This window comes from Elephas maximus, chromosome X (genome assembly GCF_024166365.1).
Source record: "Elephas maximus indicus isolate mEleMax1 chromosome X, mEleMax1 primary haplotype, whole genome shotgun sequence".
NCBI classification, from domain to species: Eukaryota; Metazoa; Chordata; class Mammalia; order Proboscidea; family Elephantidae; genus Elephas; species Elephas maximus.
In genome coordinates, this window is record NC_064846.1 from 124,819,676 (window position 1) to 124,845,284 (window position 25,609).

At 40.6% G+C, this 25,609-nt stretch overlaps 1 protein-coding gene across 3 annotated transcripts in view; it reads right to left on the bottom strand.

The window, feature by feature from the left end:
- JADE3 (jade family PHD finger 3) overlaps window positions 1-25,609 on the bottom strand; it is a 194,728-nt gene that overhangs the window by 5,163 nt on the left and 163,956 nt on the right. For all 3 annotated transcript variants that reach the window (XM_049871273.1, XM_049871274.1, XM_049871275.1), the window contains exons 9-10: window positions 3,880-4,353; window positions 1,879-1,996 (exon numbers count right to left, since the gene is read on the bottom strand). In XM_049871273.1, the coding sequence (XP_049727230.1) occupies window positions 1,879-1,996; window positions 3,880-4,353 (592 nt within the window). The remainder of the gene's footprint in view (window positions 1-1,878; window positions 1,997-3,879; window positions 4,354-25,609) is intronic.

Below are 25,609 nucleotides of genomic sequence, written 5' to 3' on the forward strand. Positions count from 1 at the left end.
AGGTTTTGTAGTGGTAAGGTCAGCAGAAAAGAATCATGATGTTCTCATCCATGGCCTGCTATGGGCTTGGTTCGGGGAGTACTGGTAAGCAGTTACCTGGGTATGTCACCGTACAATCAAAGTTTGAAAAGTCTTCCTCTCTCTTTTATTTTCAGTGCTCTGAAATTAAAAAATCACTACCAAACAACTCCTCCTTGCTGACAGACTTGACCTTTGCCATTACTATCTTACAGTAACCCCACAAAAATGGCATATATACAAGACAGCTTTTAAGAATCCCAATGGCCAGAATTTATTCTCTAGGATTCACGCTGAATGCCTACAGCCACCATCTCTGCCAGGGGCTGCCACCTGCTGATGACACAAGCCATACTGAGGCTGGCTCCTACCAATCAGAAGCTGCCTGGGTTAGAGACCAATTTCCTTGACATGCCAGGTACTCTTCCTTGCTGTCCTTTGGTTCTCCTTGGTGTGCCTGTCACACCGCCCTTGTGGCTGAGCAGCCCTGCTGCCTCCTGCTATACCACTCTGCTGTGACCTGTGATACGTATCAGCAGGTGGTAGCCGTTGATGCCTATCTGATACCTCACTTCTAGGTGTCTCCCTTGCTCTATGGCTGACCCTTGGCATGAGCTGGATTCTACCTATTCAGTGACCCCTAGCTGCCCAGGCTCTGGCACCAACTTGTGTTAAATGAGGCACAGGGAGGTTACAAGTGTCACTGAGTATGACTGTCATCGTTCCAGCCAAACTCACCATGCTTAAAAAAAAAAAACCCATTGCCATCGAGCCGATTCCAACTCGTAGCGACCCTACAGGTCAGAGTAGAACTGCCCTACAGTGTTTCCAAGGAGTAGCTGGTGGATTCAAATTGCCGATCTTTTGGTTAGCAGCCAAACGCTTAACCACTACAACACGAGGGCTCCACATCATGCTTACCAACAAAACAAAAAACAAAAACCATTGCCGTCGAGTCAATTCCAACTCATAGCCACCCTACAGGACAGATCAGAACTGCCCCATAGAGTTTCCAAGGAGCATCTGGTAGATTTGAACTGCTAACCTTTTGGTTAGCAGCCATAGCTCTTAACCACTACGCCACCAGGGTTTCCTCATCATGCTTAAACCCCCCCCCCAAAAAAAAACCCCATTGCCGTCGAGTTGATCGACTCATACTGACCCTACAGGACAGAGCAGAACTGCCTCATAGGGTTTCCAAGGAGCGCCTGGTGGATTAGAACTGCTGACGTTTTGGTTAGCAGCCATAGCGCTTAACCACTATGCCGCCAGGGTTTCCTCATCATGCTTAGGACACTGTAATTCTGCTCACCTGTCTCTCTCACCAAGTGGGCAGTGCACCCTGCGGGTAGGGACTGTGTCTTATTGACTATCTTCTAGCTCAACTCTTGGTCCACAGTAGGTGCTCAACAAATATTACTGAATGATAATTGAAAAGGCAAGAATCCAGATTGCCTAATTTCTGGCTAAGGATTTATTTTTAACAGACTATTGTTAAGATGAATAACCCTGGAAGGATATGTTTTCTGGAAACTAGGATTAGATTCTATCCTACTGATTTTTAAATGAAGTCAATGATTATGCTGCAAAGGAGGAATAATTTCATGGTTCCAACTAATGGCTCCTAATATCTCTCTGAGACCTAGATTATCTGCCCTAGATTCAAAGCCCCGCCACACTCACCCTGGAATTTCTTGCCTCATGAATCAACAGTGAAATGGGTCATACTAGCGTAAATGAGATATTTGATAAGAACTTTTTAGGATCTTTAAGTGAGACAATTGACATAAAGCTTAAATAGTTAAAATAGGATGTAAACAGTCTATATATTTGTTAGAACATTTTTAATATGCAGGTTACCTGCAGCAATTTCCTGGTTAACAAGCTGGACTTGCAAACTGAAGATCTGTTCTTGTATTTTGCTGTGTGACAGTTTTAGCTTCTCTCGCCTGCTTATCATGTAGCACAGATTTCGGACCTGAAAGCCCAATCCCCAGCAAAGAGAGATTTTTGTCATGTTAAGCAAACCTGACAATTGAAATTGTATAGCTAAAATTAAGACAACTAAAGTCCGGTGGGATTGGGGGATAAGGAGAGAAGACAGAACCCAAGAGCTGCATAATGCGACCTGCTGCACAGGGATTCATACAGCATAGCTGGTCATGGGATCATGGTTTCCATATAAACCAGCAGCACATGCAAAATGCTCCAAAGTCACCTCCTGAAACCTATTCTCCCATAACTCTTTAGGGGCTCAATATTTATTTGCACAGCCAGGCTGGGAAGGTCCAATAATGGTTTAACATTTCTGCCTTTATTTTAGATCCTGTGAACAAACAATGGCAATGCTGGATCCAGTACAATTTTCTGATGAGTGCTGGATCAGCCGAATATAGGTCTGTTGGAAAGACTGGAAGTAACTTTTTTGCTCATACTTTCAGCTTAGCCAGGTTTCCATAGCCACAAGGGTGAAATTCTCATCTGGACAAAAAATTACTCAACCTTTCTGTGTCCTAGTTTATTCATCTGTGAAGAGGTTAATAATAGGACTTTCTTCATGGCCATGTTAGGATTAAATGAGTTAACATGTATAAAATGCTTAGAACAGTGTTGGTACATAATAAGTGATATGTATATTTAGCACGTATGTTAAATTAAAAAAAAAACCCACCCATTGCCGTTGAGTCTATTCCGACTCATAGTGACCCTATAGGACAGAGCATAACTGCCCCATAGAGTTTCCAAGGAGTGCCTGGTGGATTTGAACTGCCGACCTTTTGGTTAGCAGCCATGGCACTTAACCACTACACCACCAGGGTTTCCTAAATTTTAAAGAGTAAGTCAAATCCATTAGTTCTTTTTCAAATGACAGTAGAAGAAAGAAGACAAGCCATTTCTATAATTATACTTGATTATAAAATTCTCTAGGGTAAACATAGTACCTGGCTTTTTTTTTTAATTTTAAAAATAGTTAATGGTAAAAACACCTATAATGCCATCCTTGTCACACAGGGATATTTATTTGTTCAGATGACCTCATTTCTAAAAACATATTTTTACACTGTTGCAATGACAGACCTGGCTTATTTTTGAACTCCTGTATCTCCTAATTTGTTAGGCACCTGATAAATACATCATGAGTTAAAATGAATTACCTAGTGCAGTGTCTCCCAGCCAGGGATGATTTTGACCTCAGGGGACATTTGTCAATGTCTGAAGACTTTTGGTTGTCACAACTGGAGAGGGATTGTTAATGGCATCTAGTGGATAGTCCAGGGATCCTGCTAAACACTGTATATACAGGACAACTGCCTCACTACAAAGAATTAAAACCAAAAACCAAACCTGTTGCCACTGAGTCGATTCCGACTCATAGCGGGCCTATGGGACAGAGTAGAACTGCCCCGTAGAGTTTCCAAGGAGCACCTGGTAGATTCGAACTGCTGACCTTTTGGTTAGCAGCTGTAGCACTTAACCACCACACCACCAGGGTTTCCACAAAGAAATATCCAGTCCAAAATGTCAACAGTACTTTCCCGAACAAAATTCATTCTTGCTTCAGTCTCATGTCAGTAAAATATATCTGAGCCAATTTAGGCTCAGTATTGAATAAAAAGTAAATCAAATGAGAATTTATTTTAAATTTAAAGTCCATAGAGCATATAAGCGAGGCCTCTCCAATTCCTTGAATGTGCTTGTCAAAATCTAAATGGAGCTCAATGTCTGGCGCCACAATGAAATCAGAAGATTAACTAAGACACAGAAGCCCACTATATAATAAGCTGACCTTCTAAGTGGATATGAGACCTCCATTTTTATGCAGACCTAGGTCTACAGACTAGTCACTGCTGGTCACCTTACCCTTTCCAGATCCTGTCGGAGGTGCATAAACATTCTCATGCGGGTGTGAATGCTTTCCTCTTTTGGGTGCACCAGGCCATTTTCTTCATCTTCTTTTGGAGGAAATAACGGCTTATTGAAGTTACTTTTCCGCTTCAGTTTCCAGTAGTTGTAGATAAAGTCCACAGCCAGTGTGGGCAGCCCCAGCTCTGTGGCCACATCTTCCACACGGACCAGGGAATAGAACTCCTCCTCCAGCTCCCGAAGCTTCTGTGCCCGCAGGCTGGTCTTCTCGCTTTTGGCCTGGCTCTGCTCTGCAGCCCTGTGTGTGGGGTACTCAGCTTCCACCAGGGGGTTCTGCTTGTTTTGGCTGTGCTTGAGGCAGTACGACTTGAACTTCACTTCATCTCCCTCATCAAGGATGGTCTTCATCTCTAGGCTGTGCTCAAAGGCACAGGTGACATGGAAGGCAGTGATGCAGCTTTTCACTGAGCACTGCGGGAAGAAAACATGTGTCAAGGCAGCAGGGCAGGATGGTGGGGAGGCCTATGTTCTGGAGGTTTAAATTGAAAGCTTACAGGAAGCAAAGGAAAAATGGGAAAAGTTGCTCTTAAATTGACCACTGACAGCTGCTTTACAAGTAACCCAGGAAACCTGCTCTCATAGAAAACAGCAAAAACAGAGGTTAAAAAAAAAATCAAATTCCCTTTTAAGGTTTTGGTTTAGGCATTAAGCTTTTCCAAAAAGCCTTCCTTGACCCTCAATAAACAGTCCTGTGGTCCCTTTTCTCTGTCCTCACATCACCTTATACATGCTTATATAATGGTCCCATCATACTGTATCTACAGTATAATAATCGTCAAATCCCTGGTCATAGTTCTTAAAGACAGAAGCTATGGCATTCATCTTTGCATCACCATCACCTATTGAACAACAGCAACAACAAAAAAACAAACCAAACCCACTGCGGTCAAGTCGATTCTGACTCATAGCAACCCTATAGGACAGAGTAGAACTGCCCCATAGTTTCCAAGGAGCACCTGGCTGATTTGAACTGCTGACCTCTTGATTAGCAGCCGTAGCACTTAACCACTACGCCACCAGGGCTTCCACTGAACATGTAGATGCTAAAAAATGATTTTGAACAAATGAAAGGAAAAGCAAAGTCAATCTTATTGCTAGAGCATCCACAAGTTCTAAAAAGGTCACAGTAACTCCAATATATTTCAAGAAGTAACCTAATTTCTTGAAAATGTTCTTAAAACAGAGTTGTGCTGTACAACATGATAGCCACTAGCTACAAGTAGCTATTTAAATTTATTAAAATACATAAAACTAAAAATTCAGTTCCTCAGTCACAGTAGCCACATCTCAACTGATGTAATCAGAAGATGTAAACACTTCTATTATTGTTGAAAGTTCTATTGGACAGTATGGTTATAGACAATTTGAAATTAAGTTTATTGTATCCTGCCATTCATTCATAGATTTAACACATTTATTAAGTATCACTATGTACCGTGCACTAAAGATTCATAGGGAAGCAGAGCAGGAAGCGCCTGGTTCATGACTGCTATAGTCCTGCGCTTCACTGTCCAGCCTTAATTGCCATGTGTTAGGGTTATGTTATTGCGTTCCTTCTAAAGATAAATGGGCGTATTGGTACGTTTATGCAGATGAAGGGAGTGGAAAGCAAGGGAGGATTCGTTTCTGAGGAAACTGGGAATTCTCATGGTTAAAGCCAAGTCTGAACTCTTTTGGAAAACTGCAATTGGAGGGCAGATTGCTCAATTGGGTTTTTAATAACTAAACATAGAGAATAACCTTGGATACCAATAAAGACTAAAATAATTGAACACAGACAGGTCTCCTTATTATAGACTGAGAAATTCAACACCTAAGAGAATGCTGGCAGCCATCAAAACGTTAATGGCACAGATTCCATTTAAACTATTTCATAGGATCCAGAATTCCAGGGATGGAAGATACTTCTAACATTCTCTAAGATCATCTAATCCAGCCTCACATATATTTAATTTGTTTTTAAAATTGTGGTAAAATACATATCACAAAAAATTTTGCTTTTGGCCACTCTTAAGCATACAATTTAGTGACATTAATCCTATGTGCAGCCATCATTACTATTTCCAAAAGTATTTCATCACCCCAAACAGAAACCCACTACTCCTTAAGCAGTAACTCCCCCAAACCAAAAAACCAAACCTGTTGCTGTCAAGTCGATTCCAACTCATAGTGACCCTACAGGAGAGAGTAGAAATGCCCTACAGGGTTTCCAAGGAGTGCCTGGTGGGTTTGAACTGCCAGCCTTTTGGTTAGCAGCTGAACTCTTAACCACTGCGCCACTAGGACTCCACCCTCCCCCCCCAGCCCCCTGGTAACCACTGATAAACTTTTGTCTCTATACATTTGCTATTCTAGATTTTCATATAAGTGGGATCATACAGTATTTATTCTTTTGTGTCGGACTCATTTCACTCAGCATGTTTTCAAGGTTCATTATTGTCATAGTATGTATCAGAACTTCATTTCTCTTTATGGCTGAATAACATTCCATTGTATATATGTGCCACATTTTGTTTATCCATTCATCTACTGATAAACATTTTAACTGTGGTAAAAATACACATACCAAAATTGGGTTGTTTTTACCTTTTGGCTATTGTAAATAATGCTGCAATGAATACTGACATACAAGTACATGTTTGAGTCCCTGCTTTCAAGTCTCTTGGATATATACCTAGGAGTAGAATTGCTGGGTCATATGGCAATTCTGTGTTTAACTTTTGAGGAACTGCCAAACTGTCTTCCATAGCAGCTGTACCATTTTACATTCCCACCAGCAATGCACGAGGGTTCCAATTTCTCTACATCCTTGCCAACACTTGTTATTATTTCCTGTTTTTCTGATGACAGACTTCCTAGTAGGAATCTCACATTTATTATTGCTTAAACTTCCTCTACAGTATCTGCTTCTCTACCTCTATACCCCCACCACCACTGCACACTCCCACCTTCCAATTAAGTGGTAATCTAACCACTTCCTGAATTCTTCTCCTGACAAGAAGCTCAGAATCTCTCAAGACAGCCCACTCCAGCTCTGAAAGGCTCTACTGGAAAAGTTTCTTGCATTGCACTGAAATCCTTAACCTTAACTTCCATGTATTTAACAAGCCTGAAGATCAGGATAAGGAAAGCCCAAAATGTACTTTTATCTAGGTACCTTTTGTTATCTACTTGGCTAAGAAACTAGCTAACTATTTAAAAAACAAGCAGCAAAAGGCATTCTTTAGCAAAAGACTAAACGTGTTGGACAAAGTGCTCTTTTGCTATTTACTAAAAGAAACCTGGATTCTATGGGGAAAATATTAGACTATGCAGGAAGCATCAAAAGAAGATGGAAAGAATACACAGAGTCATTATACCAAAAACAATTAGTCGATGTTCAACCATTTCAAGAAGTGGCATATGATCAGGAACCGATGGTACTGAAGGAAGAAGTCCAAGCTACTCTGAAGGCATTGGTGAAAAACAAGGCTCCAGGAATTGATGGAATATCAATCGAGATGTTTCAACAAACAGATGCAGTGTTGGAGGTGCTCACTCGTCCATGCCAAGAAATATGGAAGACAGCTTCATGGCCAACTGACTGAAGAGATCCGTATTTATGCCTATTCCCAAGAAAGGTGACCCAACCGAATGTGGAAATTGTAGAACAATAGCATTAATATCACACGCAAGCAAAATTTTGCTGAAGATCATTCAAAAATGGCTACAGCAGTATATCGACAGGGAACTGCCAGAAATTCAGGCTGGTTTCAGAAGAGGACGTCGAACCAGCAATATCATTGCTGATGTCAGATGGATCCTGGCTGAAAGCACAGAATATCAGAAGGATGTTTACCTGTGTTTTATTGACTATGCAAAAGTATTCGACTGTGTGGATCATAACAAATTATGGATAACGTTGCGAAGAATGGGAATTCCAGAACACTTAATTGTGCTCATGAGGAACCTTTACATAGATCAAGAGGCAGTTGTTCAGACAGAACAAGGGGATACTGATTGGTTTAAAGTCAGGAAAAGTGTGTGTCAGGGTTGTATTCTTTCACCATACCTATTCAATCTGTATGCTGAGCAAATAATACGAGAAGCTGGACTATATGAAGAAGAACGGGCATCAGGATTGGAGGAAGACTATTTAACAACCTGCTTTATGCAGATGACACAACCTTGCTTGCTGAAAGGGAAGAGGACTTGAAGCACTTACTAATGAAGGTCAAAGATCACAGCCTTCAGTATGGATTGCACCTCAATCCTTACAAGTGGACCAATGAGCAACATCATGATAAATGGAGAAAAGATTGAAGTTGTCAAGGATTTCATTTTACTTGGATCCACAATCTACAGCCATGGAAGCAGCAGTCAAGAAATCAAAAGACGCATTGCATTGGGTAAATCTGCTGCAAAGGACCTCTTCAAAGTGTCGAAGAGCAAAGATGTCACCTTGAAGACTAAGGTGTGCCTCACCCAAGCCATGGTATTTTCAATCACATCATATGCGTGTGAAAGCTGGGCAATGAATAAAGAAGACCGAAGAAGAGTTGACGCCTTTGAATTGTGCTGTTGGCGAAGGATATTGAATATACCACGGACTGCCAAAAGAACGAACAAATCTGTCTTGGAAGAAGTGCGGCCAGAATGCTCCTTAAAAGCAAGGATGGCGAGACTGCGTCTTACATACTTTGGACATGTTGTCAGGAGGGATGAGTCCCTGGAGAAGGACATCGTGCTTGGCAGAGTACAGGGTCAGCAGAAAAGAGGAAGACCCTCAATGAGGTGGACTGACACAGTGGCTGCAACAATGAGCTCAAGCATAACAACGATTGTGAGGATGGCTCAGGACTGGGCAGTGTTTCGTTCTGTTGTGCATGGGGTCGCTATGAGTTGGAACCGACTCGATGGCACCTAACAACAACAAAAGGAACCTTGGTGGTGCGGTGGTTAAGTTTTCTGCTGCTAACCAGAAGGTCAGCAGTTCGAACCCCATGGGGCAGTGAGTTGGAATTGATGGCAATGGGTAGTTTTTTTGTTTGTTTAAACCAATGAAAACATGGGAAGAGAAAGCAAAAGGATTATTTTTTATTCAAGGGGATGAATGGGCGACATAAAACTACTAACAGAAAACTAAAAAGAGCTTATTATCTCCCAGGTCAAATTTATAGAATGTAGAGACATAAATATAAATTACTGAAAATAAAACACAATACATAAATAAAATTGAGTACTTAGATGAAAAATGAAATGTCTCTTAGGAAACTCTGCCATGAAATCTATCTAGTTTCAAATAAAGTCAATTCTGTGATGTTTATAGCTGGAAGTCTATATATTTTGGTGGTAGGTAGAAGCGAGATGAACTGAATTTTGGTGCCGATCAAATATTTATTTAAAAAACATGCCTACAGGACGGGAACCATCCCCGAAGACAATTCATCAGACATGAAAGGGACTGGACAGTGGGTGGGAGAGAGATGCTGATGAAGAGTGAGCTAATTATATCAGGTGGACACTTAAGACTGTGTTGGCATCTCCTGTCTGGAGAGGGGATGGGAGGATAGAGAGAGTTGGAGGCTGGCAAAGTTTTCACGAAAGGAGAGACTGGAAGGGCTGACTCATTAGGGGGAGAGCAAGTGAGAGTAAGGAGTAAGATGTATCAAAATGCCTTTGCATACATCTCCTTCATCTCCACTGTAATCACTAAACGTAATAGGAAAGGAGTTATTATGCCTGTTTTTTCAACGGCTTTACTGATATAATTTACACACCATAAAATTTATCAGTTTTAAGTGTACATTTCAGTGGTTTTTAGTATATTCACAGAGTTGTGCAACCATCACCATCTAATTCATGATCCCAAAAAGAAATCTTGTGCCCATTTGCAGTCATTCTCTGCTCCCAACACCAGCTCTAAGCAACCACTAATCTACTTAGTCTCTATAGATTTGCCTACTCTGGACATTTCATATAAATGGAATCTTACAATATATAGCCTTTTGTGTCTGGCTTCTTTCACTTAGCATAATGCTTTCATGGTTCATGTTGTAATATGTATCAGTAGTTCATTACTTTTCATGGCTCAACAATATTCCATTGCATGGATACACCACATTTTGTTTAACCATTCATCTGTTGATGAACATTTGAGTTGTTTCCACCTTTTGGCTATTGTAAATAGTGCTGCTAGGAAAGTTTGTGTATAAGTTTTTGTGTGAACATACATTTTCATTTCTCTTGGATATTATGCAGTAAAGGATGAACCTTGCCCAAAGAAAGGTTTGGTCTTTTGCCCCTGTCTCCTGGGAGGTAACCTCTACAGCCTTGAAACGTCCTGCCTGATAAAAGTATTTTTGTTTACCTTGGGCCACACCAGGTAGTCTATGCTAACAATGTGATTTATGGTGGAGGCCTGGGCTACTGATATCAGCTCAGTCTCTGGAGGGGATAGAGATTAAGGTCAGCCATAACACAGGTGGTCAGCTGTGTATATGTGGCCAGTAAGCTGTGTCTATGTGGCCGATGAGCTGCATCTATGTGGACGACCCCTACTGAAAACTCTGGACACCAAGGCTCAGGTGAGCTTCCCTGGTTGGCAATACTCCATGTGTACTGTCATACACTATTGTTAGGAGAAATAAGTGCTGTCCACACAGCACCACTATGAGGGGACAACTGGAAGCTTTGCACCTGGTTCTTTCCTGGACCCTTAGGTAAGAGGAGTTTCTATGGGATGGAAATTGGATCAGATAGGGTGGCTAAAACAAGTCTTGAAACAGAACACTGTAGATTGGCTTAGGAATTAAGGCACTTCTTTCCCTGTTAGAGAAATATTCTGCCACCCCAAAACAGAAAAGTGTGCCCTCTTCAAAAGGAGACACCTGCCTGAAACACCAAAGGCTTGGTGCATATGCTTTCAGAAGGACAGCGTTCACTTGGTTGCCCTCAATTCCCAAAAATCTGTGAACAGACAAATGGGTGGTAAAAGAGTAATTTGCTTAAAACTTGGTCACTGAAACAATGTCATAAATGGTTAAAGATAGCCCACCAAACCTATTTCAACCACTGTGTACTTGAACTCTAGCACCAACAGTGATTGCTACCCCTTCTGATCTCTCATCCCTAAGAGTCTGCAAGGTCTGAAGAATATACTGGGCAGATATCACTGCAGTATTATTTAACTTTTGCTATAAAAAAAAAATTTTTTTATACTTATATCTGGCCTCTATAATCTCCTGAAGGCAGGGACCAGAACTGTGTTAGAAAAATTTGTATTGACATGTTACTTACTACCCAGCCTAATCTTCTAATAGACTAGGCTTATTTTTTTTTTGAAGAGAACAAAATTTATTTTACATGTATAAAATCTCATCCAGCTGTACACTTATCATTTGAGCATTTTACTGTATATAAAATATACCTGAATAAAATACTGTTAGCATTCAAAGAAATTTTTTATTGTGCTTTAAGTGAAAGTTTACAAGTCAAGTCAGTCTCTCATACAAAAATTTATATGCACTTTGCTATATATTCCTAGTTGCTCTCCCCCAATAGACTAGGTTTTGACATATTTTAATTATAAAATTTGATATTGTGTCCGTTTCCCACTTTTGCCTCTTTGAACATATGCCAAATAAAACCTTTCTTTTCACTTTACTAAAAAGAAAAATAAAAAAATTGGTATGTGTTCATTAAATAAAAATTGAAAAACGTAAGAAAAATATTAAGGTATTTCCTCTCTTTTTTTTAATGCCCTTCTATCTCAACATTTCATTTCCTTCTCTACTACTACCACTTTTAATAGTCACTGAGTGGATGTGCTTGCTTACCGTTTCCCTATGTGATGAACATTTTCATTTGTTTTTAAAAAAGAAGTTCACTTCCCTCATAGCCAAACTCATATTAGCCTCACAGTAAACTCATGATGGCCCACTGATTTATCCTGACTTCAATATACTTGTGTGTGAACTCAGACTGAAGCCTCCCCCGAGACTTCCCCCTGCTCTGTTGTGGTTCCCACCCTCGCAGCCCGCCAAGCTACGCTTCTAACTGTGGTTTGGCCCAACCGCACTGTGGCCCTAACTGCAGTTTGCATTTGGTGCCAGAATCCTGTACATGCGCGAACCAGGATTTTAGAGCATGCGCAGGACCTGAAGACCTAGCTGTGTCCTCAATCTGTCCTTGGACCTGGACATCACCAACACGATTCAACATCCGGACCTCCAAATGTGGACATGGGAGGGCTAAGGGTGGAGAGTTCCAGGCACCAAACCCAACCCCCAGACGCCACCAGAAATAAAAAGCTCCCCAACCCCCTCAGACAGGGTGCACGAGGTCTTTCGGCTGCTAAGCCCCAAGTTGCTCCTTGTTTGTGTAAACAATAAATTTCCACTTTCTGTTTCCCTTGCAACTGGTGGTGTGGCATCCGTCATATTTTGATCGGCTAATAGGACAGGACAAGAACCCTCATTCAGTTACAAGACAAGCCCACACTTCTCTACTGTCAAAAGGGGGACCTACCCCAGTCCCAAATGTTTGATGATTCATTTCATTTGGATGGATGAGTGCTACGGCTTCCCATCAGCAATGTCAGAGTGACTCCAGAAAATTATAATAGCAAACAATATAAACAAGTATTATTACTAGTACCACTGATATTTACTATCTGTTAGGCACAGTGCTAACCTCTTAAGCAGGTAGTATTATCATCTCCGGAGCCCTGGTGGTGCACTGGTTAAGAGCTACAGCTGCTAAGTAAACGGATGGTAGTTTGAATCCATCAGCTGCTCCTTGGAAACCCCATGGGGCAGTTCTACTCTGTCCTAAAGAGTCGTTACAAGTCAGAATTGACTCGACAGCAACTGTTTTTTTTTAAATCAATTCCAAGAAGCCCTCTTGGCACAGTGGTTAAATTGCTCAGCAGCTAACTGAAAGATCACTGGTTCAAAACCACCAGCCATTCCACAGGAGAAAGATGTGTTAGTCTGCTTCTGTAAAAGATTTACAGCCTTGGAAACCCTATGGGGCAGCTCTGTCTCTTCTACAGGGTCACTATGAGTCAGAATCGACTTGATGGCCATGGTTTCTTTTTTTTTTTTGTATTATCATCTCCAATTGTAGATGTGGAAACTGAGACACAGAGATGTTAGGTAACTCCCCAAGACTGCATAACTAGCAAGTGGTGGAACCAGGATTTGAACCCAGGCAGTCTGGCTGGCTCCAAAGGCCATATTCTTTTTTTTTTTTTTAATTTTTATTGTGCTTTAAGTGCAAGTTTACAAATCAAGTCAGTATCTCATACAAAAACTTATACACACCTTGCTATATATTCCTAGTTGCTCTCCCCCTAATGAGACAGCACACTCCTTCTCTCCACTCCGTATTTCCGTATCCACTCAGCCAGCTTTGTCCCCCTCGGACTTCACATCTCCCCTCCAGACAGGAGTTGCCCACATAGTCTCATGTGTCTACTTGATCTAAGAAGCTCACTCCTCACCAGTATCATTTTCTATCTTATAGTCCAGTCCAATCCCTGTCTGAGGAGTTCACTTTGGGAATGGTTCCTGTCTTGGGCTAACTGAAGGTCTGGGGACCATGACCTCTGGGGTCCTTCTAGTCTCAGTCAGACCATTAAGTCTGGTCTTTTTATGAGAATTTGAGGTCTGCATCCCACTGCTCTCGTGCTCCTTCAGGGATTCTGTTGTGTTCCTTGTCATGGCAGTCATCGGTTGTAGCTGGGCACCCTCTAGTTCTTCTCAAAGGCCATATTCTTAACCACTTTTCTTTCTTTCCTCTCAAGGAAGGTTTAAAGTTTCTGGGTCTAGGCTGAATGGAGACTTGAACAGAAGATCTAGAAGGGGCCTACAGGAATTCTAGAAAGCTGGCAAGTTTGGGGGACTATGCTCCAGGGCCTAAGCAGAATGCAAAGCTGCCTGGGGCACCTGATTTGAAACAAGTCTTTAGGGTCTGCTCCAGGATTATCAGAAACCTTTGTGCTCATGAGAAAGGTTCTAGTTTCCAGGCAGGGAGGCTATACATATTGGCTAGTCTAGAACTCAAATCCACTGATGCTAGATTCTGTTCTTTCCTAGTGGATGTTCCTAAACTAAACAGAAGAGGAGAGATGGGGGCATTCCCACTGCCTGGAGACGGAGAGACAGGAAGCCAGAGCTGACAGAACTGACACAGTTAAGAAACTTCCAGAAATGGTTTATAAAGCAAAAGACCGAAGATATGTTACTAATCACAAAGACTCTTAAATGAACCTCCAAAGAACAATGATTAGCTAAAATTTGACACCTACTCAATTACTATGTTTTACTATGTTTCTGATTTTGGTACAGGAAGTAATATGCTAAATTACTAACGAGGTTGGAATTAACTTTACTTCGTGGTGATTTAAAAGGAAAAAAAAAATTCAGGGATTTTGTTTTCCCATAGGAAAACTAGGTATTAACTGTGGAAAACAAAGACCACTCTATTATTATAAGCAAAACAGGTGGGGAAAAACACAACCACACTTAAGAGTTTCACCTGAAGTTCATTCCCCCACACCTGGGGGGGGTGTCTTTAATGTAGCTTGGCATAATGAGCTTCCCATACCATAAAACTATCTCACGTCTCCTTTCTCGTCAAACCTCTGGGCCTCATTCTCAGCTGATGATACTGCTTCCTATTTCACTGAGGAAATTAAAGCAATCAAAATAGAACTTCTGCAGATTCCCACCAACATGCCTACCCCAAACTGCACCCACACACTCTGCCTTCAAGCCTGTTACCAGGGATGAACTATTTCTGCTCTCGTCTAAAGTCCCCTCCACTCGCACACTTCACCCCATTCTCTGATCCAACAGTGTTCCCTCCCTACTGGATCACTCCCTTCATATATATTTTGCTGTTATTTCTTCCATCTTTTCCTGGTTGCTACTACGCCACTTCTTTGGCTGGACCCATGGCAATGTAGCTTTTTGCCATTACCACTAAACTGCTTTTCCAGATTACCAATAGCCACATTGTGGAATGTCTCAAGGCCCAATCCTTGATACTCTTCTGTATCTACACTCACTGACTCAGTGATCTTACCAGTCCAGGCTTTAAAGGCTAATGACTTCAGTCCAAAACTTCCTCTCAAGCTCCAGACTCACATAGCCAACTGCCAGTTTGACATTTCCAGTGGATATATGATAGCTCAAACTTAAATGTCCGAAACTGAACTGCTGATCTTTGCCCCTAAAATCAGTTCTGCCTGCAGATATCTCCAACCAGTTTATGGCAACTTCACCTGTCTCACTGTTCAGACCAAAAAACCTGGAGTCATCCTTAGTGCCTATCTCTCTCATACCTCACATCTGATCCATAGTCAATTCTGTTGGCTCCACCTTCAAAATCCATCCAGAATCCAACCAGTTGTTGCTTCTTACCACCTCCAAAGCCACCACTCTCGCCAAGCCACCATCATCTCTCTCATGGATTATTGTAATAGCCTCCAAATTGCTTTTCCTGTTTCTACCCTTTCCTTCTCTATTACCTCTATTCTGAATACAGCAGCCAGAGTGCCTTATTTTTTAATCTTTTACTGTGGAAATTTGAAACATATATGACTAGAGAGACTACTATAATGAACCCCTCACATACCCATTATCCAGCTTCAGCAATCATTAATATATAGCCAATCTTATATCATCTTTACCCCCCATAGTATACTGTCCTGCAGATTATTTTGAAGCAAATCCTAGACAACATTTCACAGAGTGATGTCTTAAAAATATAAGTCATATCACATCACTCATTTGCTGAAAACCTACCAATGGCTCCCCCTTAAACTCAGAGTAAAAGCAAAGACCTTACAATTTCCCTGAAAGCCCTATAACAGGGGCTGGCAAACTACAGCCTGCAAACCAAATGTGGTCAGTAGCCATTTTCATGTAGTCTACAAGCTAAGAATGAAAGCTGAGAATGGTTTTTACATTTCTAAATGGTGGGGAAAAAATCAAAATAACAATATCATCTTGTGAAACGTGAAAAATCTATGAAATTTAAATTTTAGGGTCCATAAATAGTTTTATTGAAACAGAGCCTTACTGTTTTGTTTACGTATTATCTAGAGCTGCTTTTCGTTACAATGGCAGAGTTGAGTAATTATGACTATACGGCTGTCTAAAATATTCACTATCTGGCCCTTTACAGAAAAAATTTGCCAGCTTCTGCCCTTAGTTGATCAGGTCCCTTTATAATCTCTCTAAGCTTCTTTTCCACACACTTCCTTCTAGTCTTACTGGCCTCCATCCTGTTGCTCAAACAGGCCACACAAACTCTACCTCAGGGCCTTTGCACCAACTATTCCCTCTGCCTGGATCTTTTTTTTTTTTTTTTTAACAAAAGCTTTTTTAAAAAAAAATTGTGCTTTAGGTAAAAGTTTATAGCTCAAGTTAATTTCTCATGTAAAAATTTATACACACATTGTTTTGTGACATTAGTTGTCACCCTCACAATGTGAGAGCACACTCCCCCTCTCCATCCTGGGTTCCCTATGTCCATTGAACCAGTTCCTGTCCTTTCCTGCCTTCTCCTCCTGCCTCCAGACAGGAGCCTCCCATTTGGTCTTATGTACCTGATTGAACTAAGAAGCACACTCCTCACATGTATCATTTTTTGTTTTACAGTCCTGTGTAATATTTGTCTGCAGAGTGGGCTTTGGGAATGGTTTCAGTTCTCCGCGGGCTACAGTTTTGGGGGTTTCACCAGTCTCTGTCAGATCATTAAGTCTGATCTTTTTACATGAATTTGAGCTCTGCTCCACACTTTTCTCCTGCTCTGTCTGGGACTCTCGTTGTGGTCCCTGTCAGGACGGTCATTGGTGGTAGCTGGGCACCATCTAGTTTTTCTGGTCTCAGGCTGGTAGAGTCTCTGGTTTATGGGGTCCTTTAGTCTCTTGGGTTAATATTTTCCTTGTGTCTTTGGTTTTCTTCATTCTCTTTTGCTCCAAGTGGAATGGGACCAATTGATGCATCTTAGATGGCTACTCACAAGCTTTTAAGACCCCAGACGCCATTTACCAAAGTGGGATGCAGAACATTTTCTTAATAACCTTTGTTATGCCAACTGACCTAGATGTCCTCCAAAACTATGGTCCCCAGGCCCCAGCCCCAGCTACTCTGTCCCTCAAAGTGTTTGGATGTGTCCAGGAAACTTCTTAGCTATTGCTTTGGTCCAGTTGTGCTGAGTCACCCTGTATTGTGTGTTGTCAGTCCCTTCATGGAATTTGATCTTGTCTACTATCTAGTTAGTGAATTTCCCCTCCCCTTTCCTCTTCACCCTCAAAACCATCAAAGGATGCTTTTTTCTGTGTATAAACCTTTTCCTGAGTTCTTACAATAGTGGGCTCATACAATATTTGTTCATTTGTGACTGACTAATTTCACTCAGCATACTGCCCTCCAGATTCATCCATGTTGTGAGATGTTTTGCAGATGCATCATTGTTCTTTATACTGCATAGTATTCCATTGTGTGTATGCACCATACACCTAAGTTGTTTCTATCTTTTTGCTATTTTACACGATGTTGCAATGAACGTGGGTGTGCATATGTCTATTCATGTGATGGCTCTCATTTCTCTAGGATATATTCCTAGGAGTTGGGATTGCTGGACTGTACGGTATTTCTATTTCTAGCTTTTTAAGGAAGCACCAAATCGTTTTTGCCAGGAACACTTTTACCTCAAATATCTGCAGAGTTCTCTCTCTCAACTTCAAGCTTTTGATCAATTGTCAATTCCACGATGGCTCCTACTCTGACCACTCTATTTAAATTTGCAACTCATGCCCCTTGCCCTGCACTCCCTATCTTCTTACTCTACTCCACATTTTTTTCCTTTCCAAAGCACGACTCAAAATGAGAAGAAACAGCTGCAAACATCCATTAATAATCGGAACCTGGAAAGTACGAAGTATGAATCTAGGAAAATTGGAAATCGTCAAAAATGAAATGGAATGCATAAACATTGATATCTTAGGCATTAGTGAGCTGAAATGGACTGGTATTGGCCATTTTGAATTGGACAATCATATAGCCTACTATGCTGGGAATGACAACTCGAAAAGGAATGGTGTTGCATTCATTGTCAAAAAGAATGTTTCAAGATCTATCCTGAAGTACAACGCTGTCAGTGATAGGATAATATCCATATGCCTACAAGGAAGACCAGTTAATACGACTATTATTCAAATTTATGTACCAACCACTAAGGTCAAAGATGAAGTAATTAAAGATTTTTACCAACTCTTGAAGTCTGAAATTGATCAAATATGCAATCAAGATACCTTGATAATTGCTGGTGATTGGAATGCAAAAGCTGGAAACTAAGAAGGTTCAGTAGCTGGAAAATATGATCTTGGTGACAGAAATGATGCCAGAGATCACATGATAGAATTTTATAAGACCAATGACTTATTCACTGGAAATACCTTTTTCAACAATGTAAACAATGACTATATATGTGGACCTCACCGATGGAATACACAAGAATCAAATTGACTACATCTGTGGAAAGAGACAATGGAGAAGCTCAATATCATCAGTCAGAACAAGGCCAGGGGCCGACTGTAGACAGACCATCAACTGTTCATATGCAAGTTCGACCTGAAGTTGAAGAAAATTAAAACAAGTACAGAAGAGCCAAAGTACAACCTTGAGTACCGTATTTTTATGCAAATAATACAAGCCTTCTGCATTTGTTTGCCGGCCGGGCCTCCTCCTGCAAGAAACCCTTACAAATGCTACCATGCCAATCCTCTTCCATGTGTTGCTGTAAAAAAAAATCAGCATATAGTACTTATGAAAATACCTCATGGCGGGAGGGCATGGCTGGCAAACGAATGCAGAAGGCCTGCATTATTTGTGTCAAAATATGGTATATCCCACCTGAATTCAGAGATTATTTCCAGAATACATTTGAAGCATTCAACGCTAATGACCAAGGACCAGATGAGTAGTGGGATGACATCAAGAACATCATATATGAAGAAAGCAAGAGGTCATTAAAAAGACAGGAAAGAAAGAAAAGACCAAGATGGATGTCAGAGGAAACTCTGACACTTGGTCTTGAATGTAGAGTAGTTAAAGCAAATAGAAGAAATGATGAAGTAAGAGCTGAACAAAAGATTTCAAAGGGCTGCTCGAGAAGACAAAGTAAAATATTATAATGCAATGTGCAGACCTGGAGTTAGAAAACCAAAAAGGAAGAACATGCTCAGCATTTCTCAAGCTGAAAGAAGTGAAGAGAAAATTCAAGCCCTGAATTGCAATACTGAAGGATTCTACGGGCAAAACATTGAATGATGCAGGAAGCATCAAAAGAAGATGGAAGGAATATACAGAGTCACTGTACCAAAAAGAACTGGTCGATGTTCAACCATTTCAGGAGGTAGCATATGATCAAGAACTGATGGTACTAAAGGAAGAAGTCCAAGCTGCACTGAAGGCATTGATGACAAACAAAGCTCCAGGAATTGACGGAATACCAATTAAGATGTTTTAACAAACAGATGCAATGCTGGAAGCGCTCACTTGTCAATGCCAAGAATTTTGGAAGACAGCTACCTGACCAATCGATTGGAAGAGATCCATATACGTGCCCATCCCAAAGAAAGGTGATCCAACAGAATGCGGAAATTAACGAACAATATTATTACTATTACACTCAAGTAAAATTTTGCTGAAGATAATACAAAAATGGTTGCACTAGTGCATCAACAGGGAACTCCCAGAAATTCAAGCTGGACTCAGGAGAGGATGTGGAATGAGGGGTATCACTGCTGATGTCAGATGGTGCTTGGCTGAAAGCAGAGAATACCAGAAAGATGTTTACTTGGGCTTTACTGACTATGCAAAGGCATTCATTCGACTGTGTGGATCATAACAAATTATGGATTGTTATTCATTGAACTGAGGCCCCCAAAATGTGTGCCAACTTGGCTAGTCCATGATTTCCAGTATTGTGTGATTGTCCACCATTTTGTCATCTGATGTGATTTTTCTATGTGTTGAAAATCCTACCTCTATGATGTTAATGAGGTGGGATTTGCAGGAGTTATGTTAATGAGGTAGGACTCAGTCTACAACATTAGGCTGTGTTTTAAGTCAATCTCTTTTGAGATATAAAAGAGAGAACTGAGCAGAGAGACAGGGGGACATCATTTTATCACCAAGAAAGTAATGCCAGGAGCAGAGTGTGTCCCCTTTGGACCCAGCGTCCCTGCACTGAGAAGCTCCTACGCCAGGGGAAGATCGATAACGAGGACGTTCCTCCAGAGCTGACAGAGATAAAAAGCCTTCCCCTGCAGCTGGCACCCTGAATTTGGACTTCTGGCCTCTTAGACTGTGCGAGAATAAATTTCTGTTTGCTAAAGCCATCCACTTGTGGTATTTCTGTGACAGCAGCAATAGGTAACGAAGACATGGATAATATTGTGAAGAATGGAAATTCCACAACACTTACTTGTGCTCATGCGGAACTTGTACATAGACCTAGAAGAGGCAGTCATTCGAACAGAACAAGGGAATACTGCGTGGTTTAAAATCGAAAAGGTGTGCATCGGGGTTATGTCCTTTCACCATACTTATTCAATCTGTATGCTGAACAAATAATCCGAGAAGCTATACTATATGAAGAACGTGGCATCAGGACTGGAGTAAGACTCATTAACAACCTGTGATATGCAGATGACACAACCTTGCTTGCTGAAAGCAAAGAGGACTTGAAACACTTACTGATGAGGACCAAAGACTATAGCCTTCAGTATGGATTACACCTTAACATAAAGAAAACAAAAATCAGTCCCATCCAGACGTTGCTCCAGGCTTCAGGGTTCCTGTTCCTTTTGCTCCTTCCCTGGCTAAGTAATTCCTATCTCCTCAGGACCTGGAGTACTCCACAAATTTTGCAATAAACTCATTCACTTTGAGATGTGAAGACGGATAGTGCTAACCACCTATAAAGAACCTGCACATTAAAAGAGGTTTCAGAGGAGGCGGGGCCAAGATGGCGGAGTAGTCAGATTTGCTTCCAGTGATCCCTCTTACAACAAAGACCCGAAAAAACAAGTGGAATGATTAAATTTATTACAAGCTAGGAGGCCTGAACATTACAGGCAAACTTAGAAAACAGACTGAGCAGCAGGGGGAGGGGTAGACAGTTCAGAAGCGGAGAGGAGTTGCCGGACCCGAACTGCTGGGAACTCTCAGACACCCTTCCCTGGAGCAACCGTGGCAGGGCTGGCGGTGATGCTCTGGACACAGTTTCTGCAGGGAGAGACAACCAGTTGCACAGCCTACTCACACCTCCGGAAATAGAGAAGAATGGTGCTCTCAGCAAAAGTTAAGTACTTGCATATATTTTACCGCACCTCCAGCCCCCAAGCCGGCTTTGGCAGCTGTCGATTTCCCTGGGCCTGAGATAGGCCCTCCTGAGCTCCCTGAGCCATTCTCCTGGCCTTGGAGAAGGAATAAATTCACAATTGGGGGAAAAGATAATCTGTCAACTCAACTAATCTGGAGCCTAAGGACATCCGGGGCCTAAGGACTTGTGGCTCCACCCACGTCACCTAGCCACCTGTGACAAGGGCCCAAGAATAACTGCTACCTCCCAGTCCTTACAACAAAAAGCATTGGGTGCCCATAGTCTGTCTGCAGAACCCACCAACCTGTGTGCTGTAGGGAACAAGGACGCGCTTTCCTCACAGACACTCGGGGATGGTTGTCAGCCCCTGCCTTGTTCAGAGTGTGACCCCCTGCAGCAACCAGATACCTGTACCTTCACCAATCACCCCTGCCCCTCTAAGACTGTAAGACAGAGCCTGTACCACACACTTGATGACCAATTACCTGAACACCAGAGCTGAATCCATATAAGAAAAGTGAATGGAGTCCTAGGCTCATATACCTGGTAACAGCTCTAGCCATCGAGTGACAGGATGTTAGAGCTTCAAAGGCAAAAATAATCAAGCTAGCTCACTTGAGCAGCCTATTTGGGCATATCAAAACAAAACAAAGCAAGAAGCTATGATACATTAAGCAAACATAAAATAAACTAATACAATACCTTACAGCTGGCTTGGAGACAATAGTCAATATCAAATCACATAAAGAAGCAGACCATGATCACTTCAAGCTCTCAAAACAAATAATCAAGGGATCTTCTGGATGAAGGTGCCTTTCTGGAATTACCAGATACAGAATACAAAAGATTAATATACAGAACTCTTCAAGACATCGGGAACGAAATCAGGAAGGAGATCAGGAAAAATGCAGAAAAAGCCAAGGCACAGATAAAGCAGTTGAAGAAATTAAAAAGGTTATTTAAGAACATAATGAAAAATTTAATATGTTGCAAGAATCCACAGAGAATCAGCAATCAGAAATTCAGAAGATTAACAATAAAATTACAGAATTAGACAACTCAATAGAAAATCAGAGGAGCAGAACTGATGAAGTGGAAGGCAGAACTAGTGAGACTGAAGATAAAACACTTGGCACCAATATATTCAAAGAAAAATCAGATGAAAGAGTTTAAAAAAATAAAGAAACCCTAAGAATCATGTGTGACTCCATCAAGAGGAATAACCAAAGAGTGATTACAGTACCAGAACAGGGAGGGATAACATAAAATACAGAGTATTGTTGAAGATTTGTTGGCAGAAAACTTCCCTGATATTGTAAAAGGTGAGAAGATATCTATCCAAGATGCTCACAGAACTCCACACAAAGTAGATCTCAAAAGAAAGTCACCAAGACATATTATAATCAAACTTGCCAAAACCAAAGATAAAGAGAGAATTTTAAGAGTGGCTAGGGATAAAGAAAGTTACTGACAAAGGAGAGTCAATAAGAATAAGCTCGGACTACTCGGCAGAAATCATGCAGGCAAAAAGGCAATGGGATGACTTATATAAAGCACTGAAGGAAAAAAACCGCCAGCTAAGAATCATATATCCAGCAAAACTGTCTCTCAAATATGAAGGTGAAATTAGGACATTTCCAGATAAACAGAAGTATAGGGAATTCATAAAAACCAAACCAAAACTATAAGAAATACTAAAAGGAGTTCTCTGGTTAGAAAATCAATAACATCAGGTATCAACCCAAAACTAGAACATAGGACAGAGCAACCAGATGTCAACCCAGATAGGGAAATGGCCACAATAAAGCAAGATAAAAATACGATCAAAACAGGGAATCAGCAATGTAATTATGTAAAAGAAGACAACATTAAAACAATAAAGAGGGACTAAGAAATGTAGTCATAGATTTTTCACATGGAGAGGAAGTCAAGGCATTGTAAAGAAATAAAAATTAGGTTTAAACTTAGAAAAGCAGGATTAAATATTAAGGTAACCACAAAGGAGACTAACGATCCTTCTCATCAAAATAAGAGACAAAAATAAAGACTCAGCAGAAACAAACAGCAACAAATAAGAGGAAAAGACAATATATAAAGATAAACTACTCAGCACAAAAATTAAGTTGGAAAAAGAAACTGTCAACAACACACAAATAAGACTTCAAAATGACAGGACTAAACTCATAAAAAAAACCTCATACCTATCCATAATTACGCTGAATGTAAATGGACTAAATGCACCAATAAAGAGACAGAGACTGGCAGAATGGGTAAAAAAACACAATCCGTCTATATGCTGCTTACAAGAGACACACCTTAGAGACACAAACAAACTAAAGCTCAAAGGATGGAAAAAACATATCAAGCAAACAAGAATCAAAAAAGAGCAGGAGTGGCAATATTAATTTCTGACAAAATAGACTTTAAAGGTAAATCCACCACAAAGGATAATGAAGGATACTATATGATGATTAAAGGGACAATATACTGAGTTATACCGAGAGGATATAACCATATTAAATATTTCTGCACCCAATGACAGGGCTGCAAGATACATAAAACAAATTCTAACAGCACTGAAAAGTGAGCTAGACAGCTCCACAATAATAGTAGGAGACTTTAACACACCACTTTTGGTGAAGGACAGAACATTCAGAAAGAAGCTCAATAAAGACATGGAAGATCTAAATGCCACAATCAACCAACTTGACTTCACAGACATATACACAACACTCCACCCAACAGCAGCCAACTATATTTTCTTTTCTAGTGTACATGGAACATTCTCTACAATAGACCACATATTAGGTCAGTCATAAAGCAAGCTTGAACAGAATCCAGAACATTGAAATATCACAAAGCATCTTTTCTGACCATAAGGCCATAAAAATAGAAATCAGTAACAGAAAATGCAGGCAAAAGAAATCAAGCACTTGGAAACTTAACAATGCCCTGCTCAAAAAAGACTGGGTTATAGAAGATATTAAGGATGGAATAAAGAAATTCTTAGAATCCAACGAGAATGAAAACACTTCCTATCAGAACCTTTGGGACACAGCAAAAGCAGTGCTCCGAGGTCAATTTATATCAATAAATGCACACATACAGAAAGAACAAAGGGCGAAAATTAAAGAACTATCCCTACAAATTAAACAAATAGAAAGAGAGCAACAAAAGAAATCCTCAGGCACCAGAAGAAAGGAAATAACGAAAATTAGAGCAGGATTAAATGAAATAGAGAACAGAAAAACAATTGAAAGAGTTACCAAGACCCAAAGTTTGTTCTCAGAAAAAATTAACAACATTGATAAACCATTGGCTAAAGTGACAAAAGAAAAACGGGAGAGGAAGCAAATAACCCAAATAAGAAATGAGACAGGCGATATCACAACAGACACAACTGAAATTAAAAGAATTGTATGAGATTACTACGAAAAATTGTACTCTAAGAAATTTGGATACCTAGAAGAAATGGATGAATTTCTAGAAACACAATACCTACCTAAACTAACACAAAAAGAGGCAGAACAACTAAATAAACCCATTAACAAAAGAATAGATGAAAAAGGTAATTAAAAAACTCCCAACAAAAAAACGCCCTTTCCTGGACAGTTTCACTGGAGTGTTCTATCAAACTTTCAGAGAAGAGTTAACACCACTTCTACTAAAGGTATTTCAGAGCATAGAAAAGCATGGAACCAGCATATCCCTGATACCAAAACCAGGTAAAGACACCAGAAAAAAAAAAATTACAGACCTATATCCGTCATGAATTTAGATGCAAAAATCCTCAACAAAATTCTAGCCAAAAGAATTTAACAACACGTCAAAAAAATAATTCACCATGACCAGGTATGCAGGGATGGTTCAACATTAGAAAAACAATTAATGTAATCCATCACATTAATAAAACAAAAGACAAGAACCACATAATTTTATCAATTGATGCAGAAAAGGCATTTGACAAAGTTCAACACTCATTCATGATAAAAACTCTCAGCAAAACAGGAATAGAAGGAAAATTCCTCAAAAGAAAAAAGGGCATTTATACAAAGCCAACAGCCAACATCATCCTAAATGGAGAGAGTCTGAAAGCATTCCCCTTGAGATCGGGAACCAGACAAGGATGCCCCTCATTACCACTCTTATTCAACACTGTGTTGGAGGTCCTAGCCAGAGCAATTAGGCTAGATAAAGAAATAAAGGACATCCAGATTGGTAAGGATGAAGTACAAGTATCTCTATTTGCAGATGACATGATCTTATACACGGAGAACCCTAA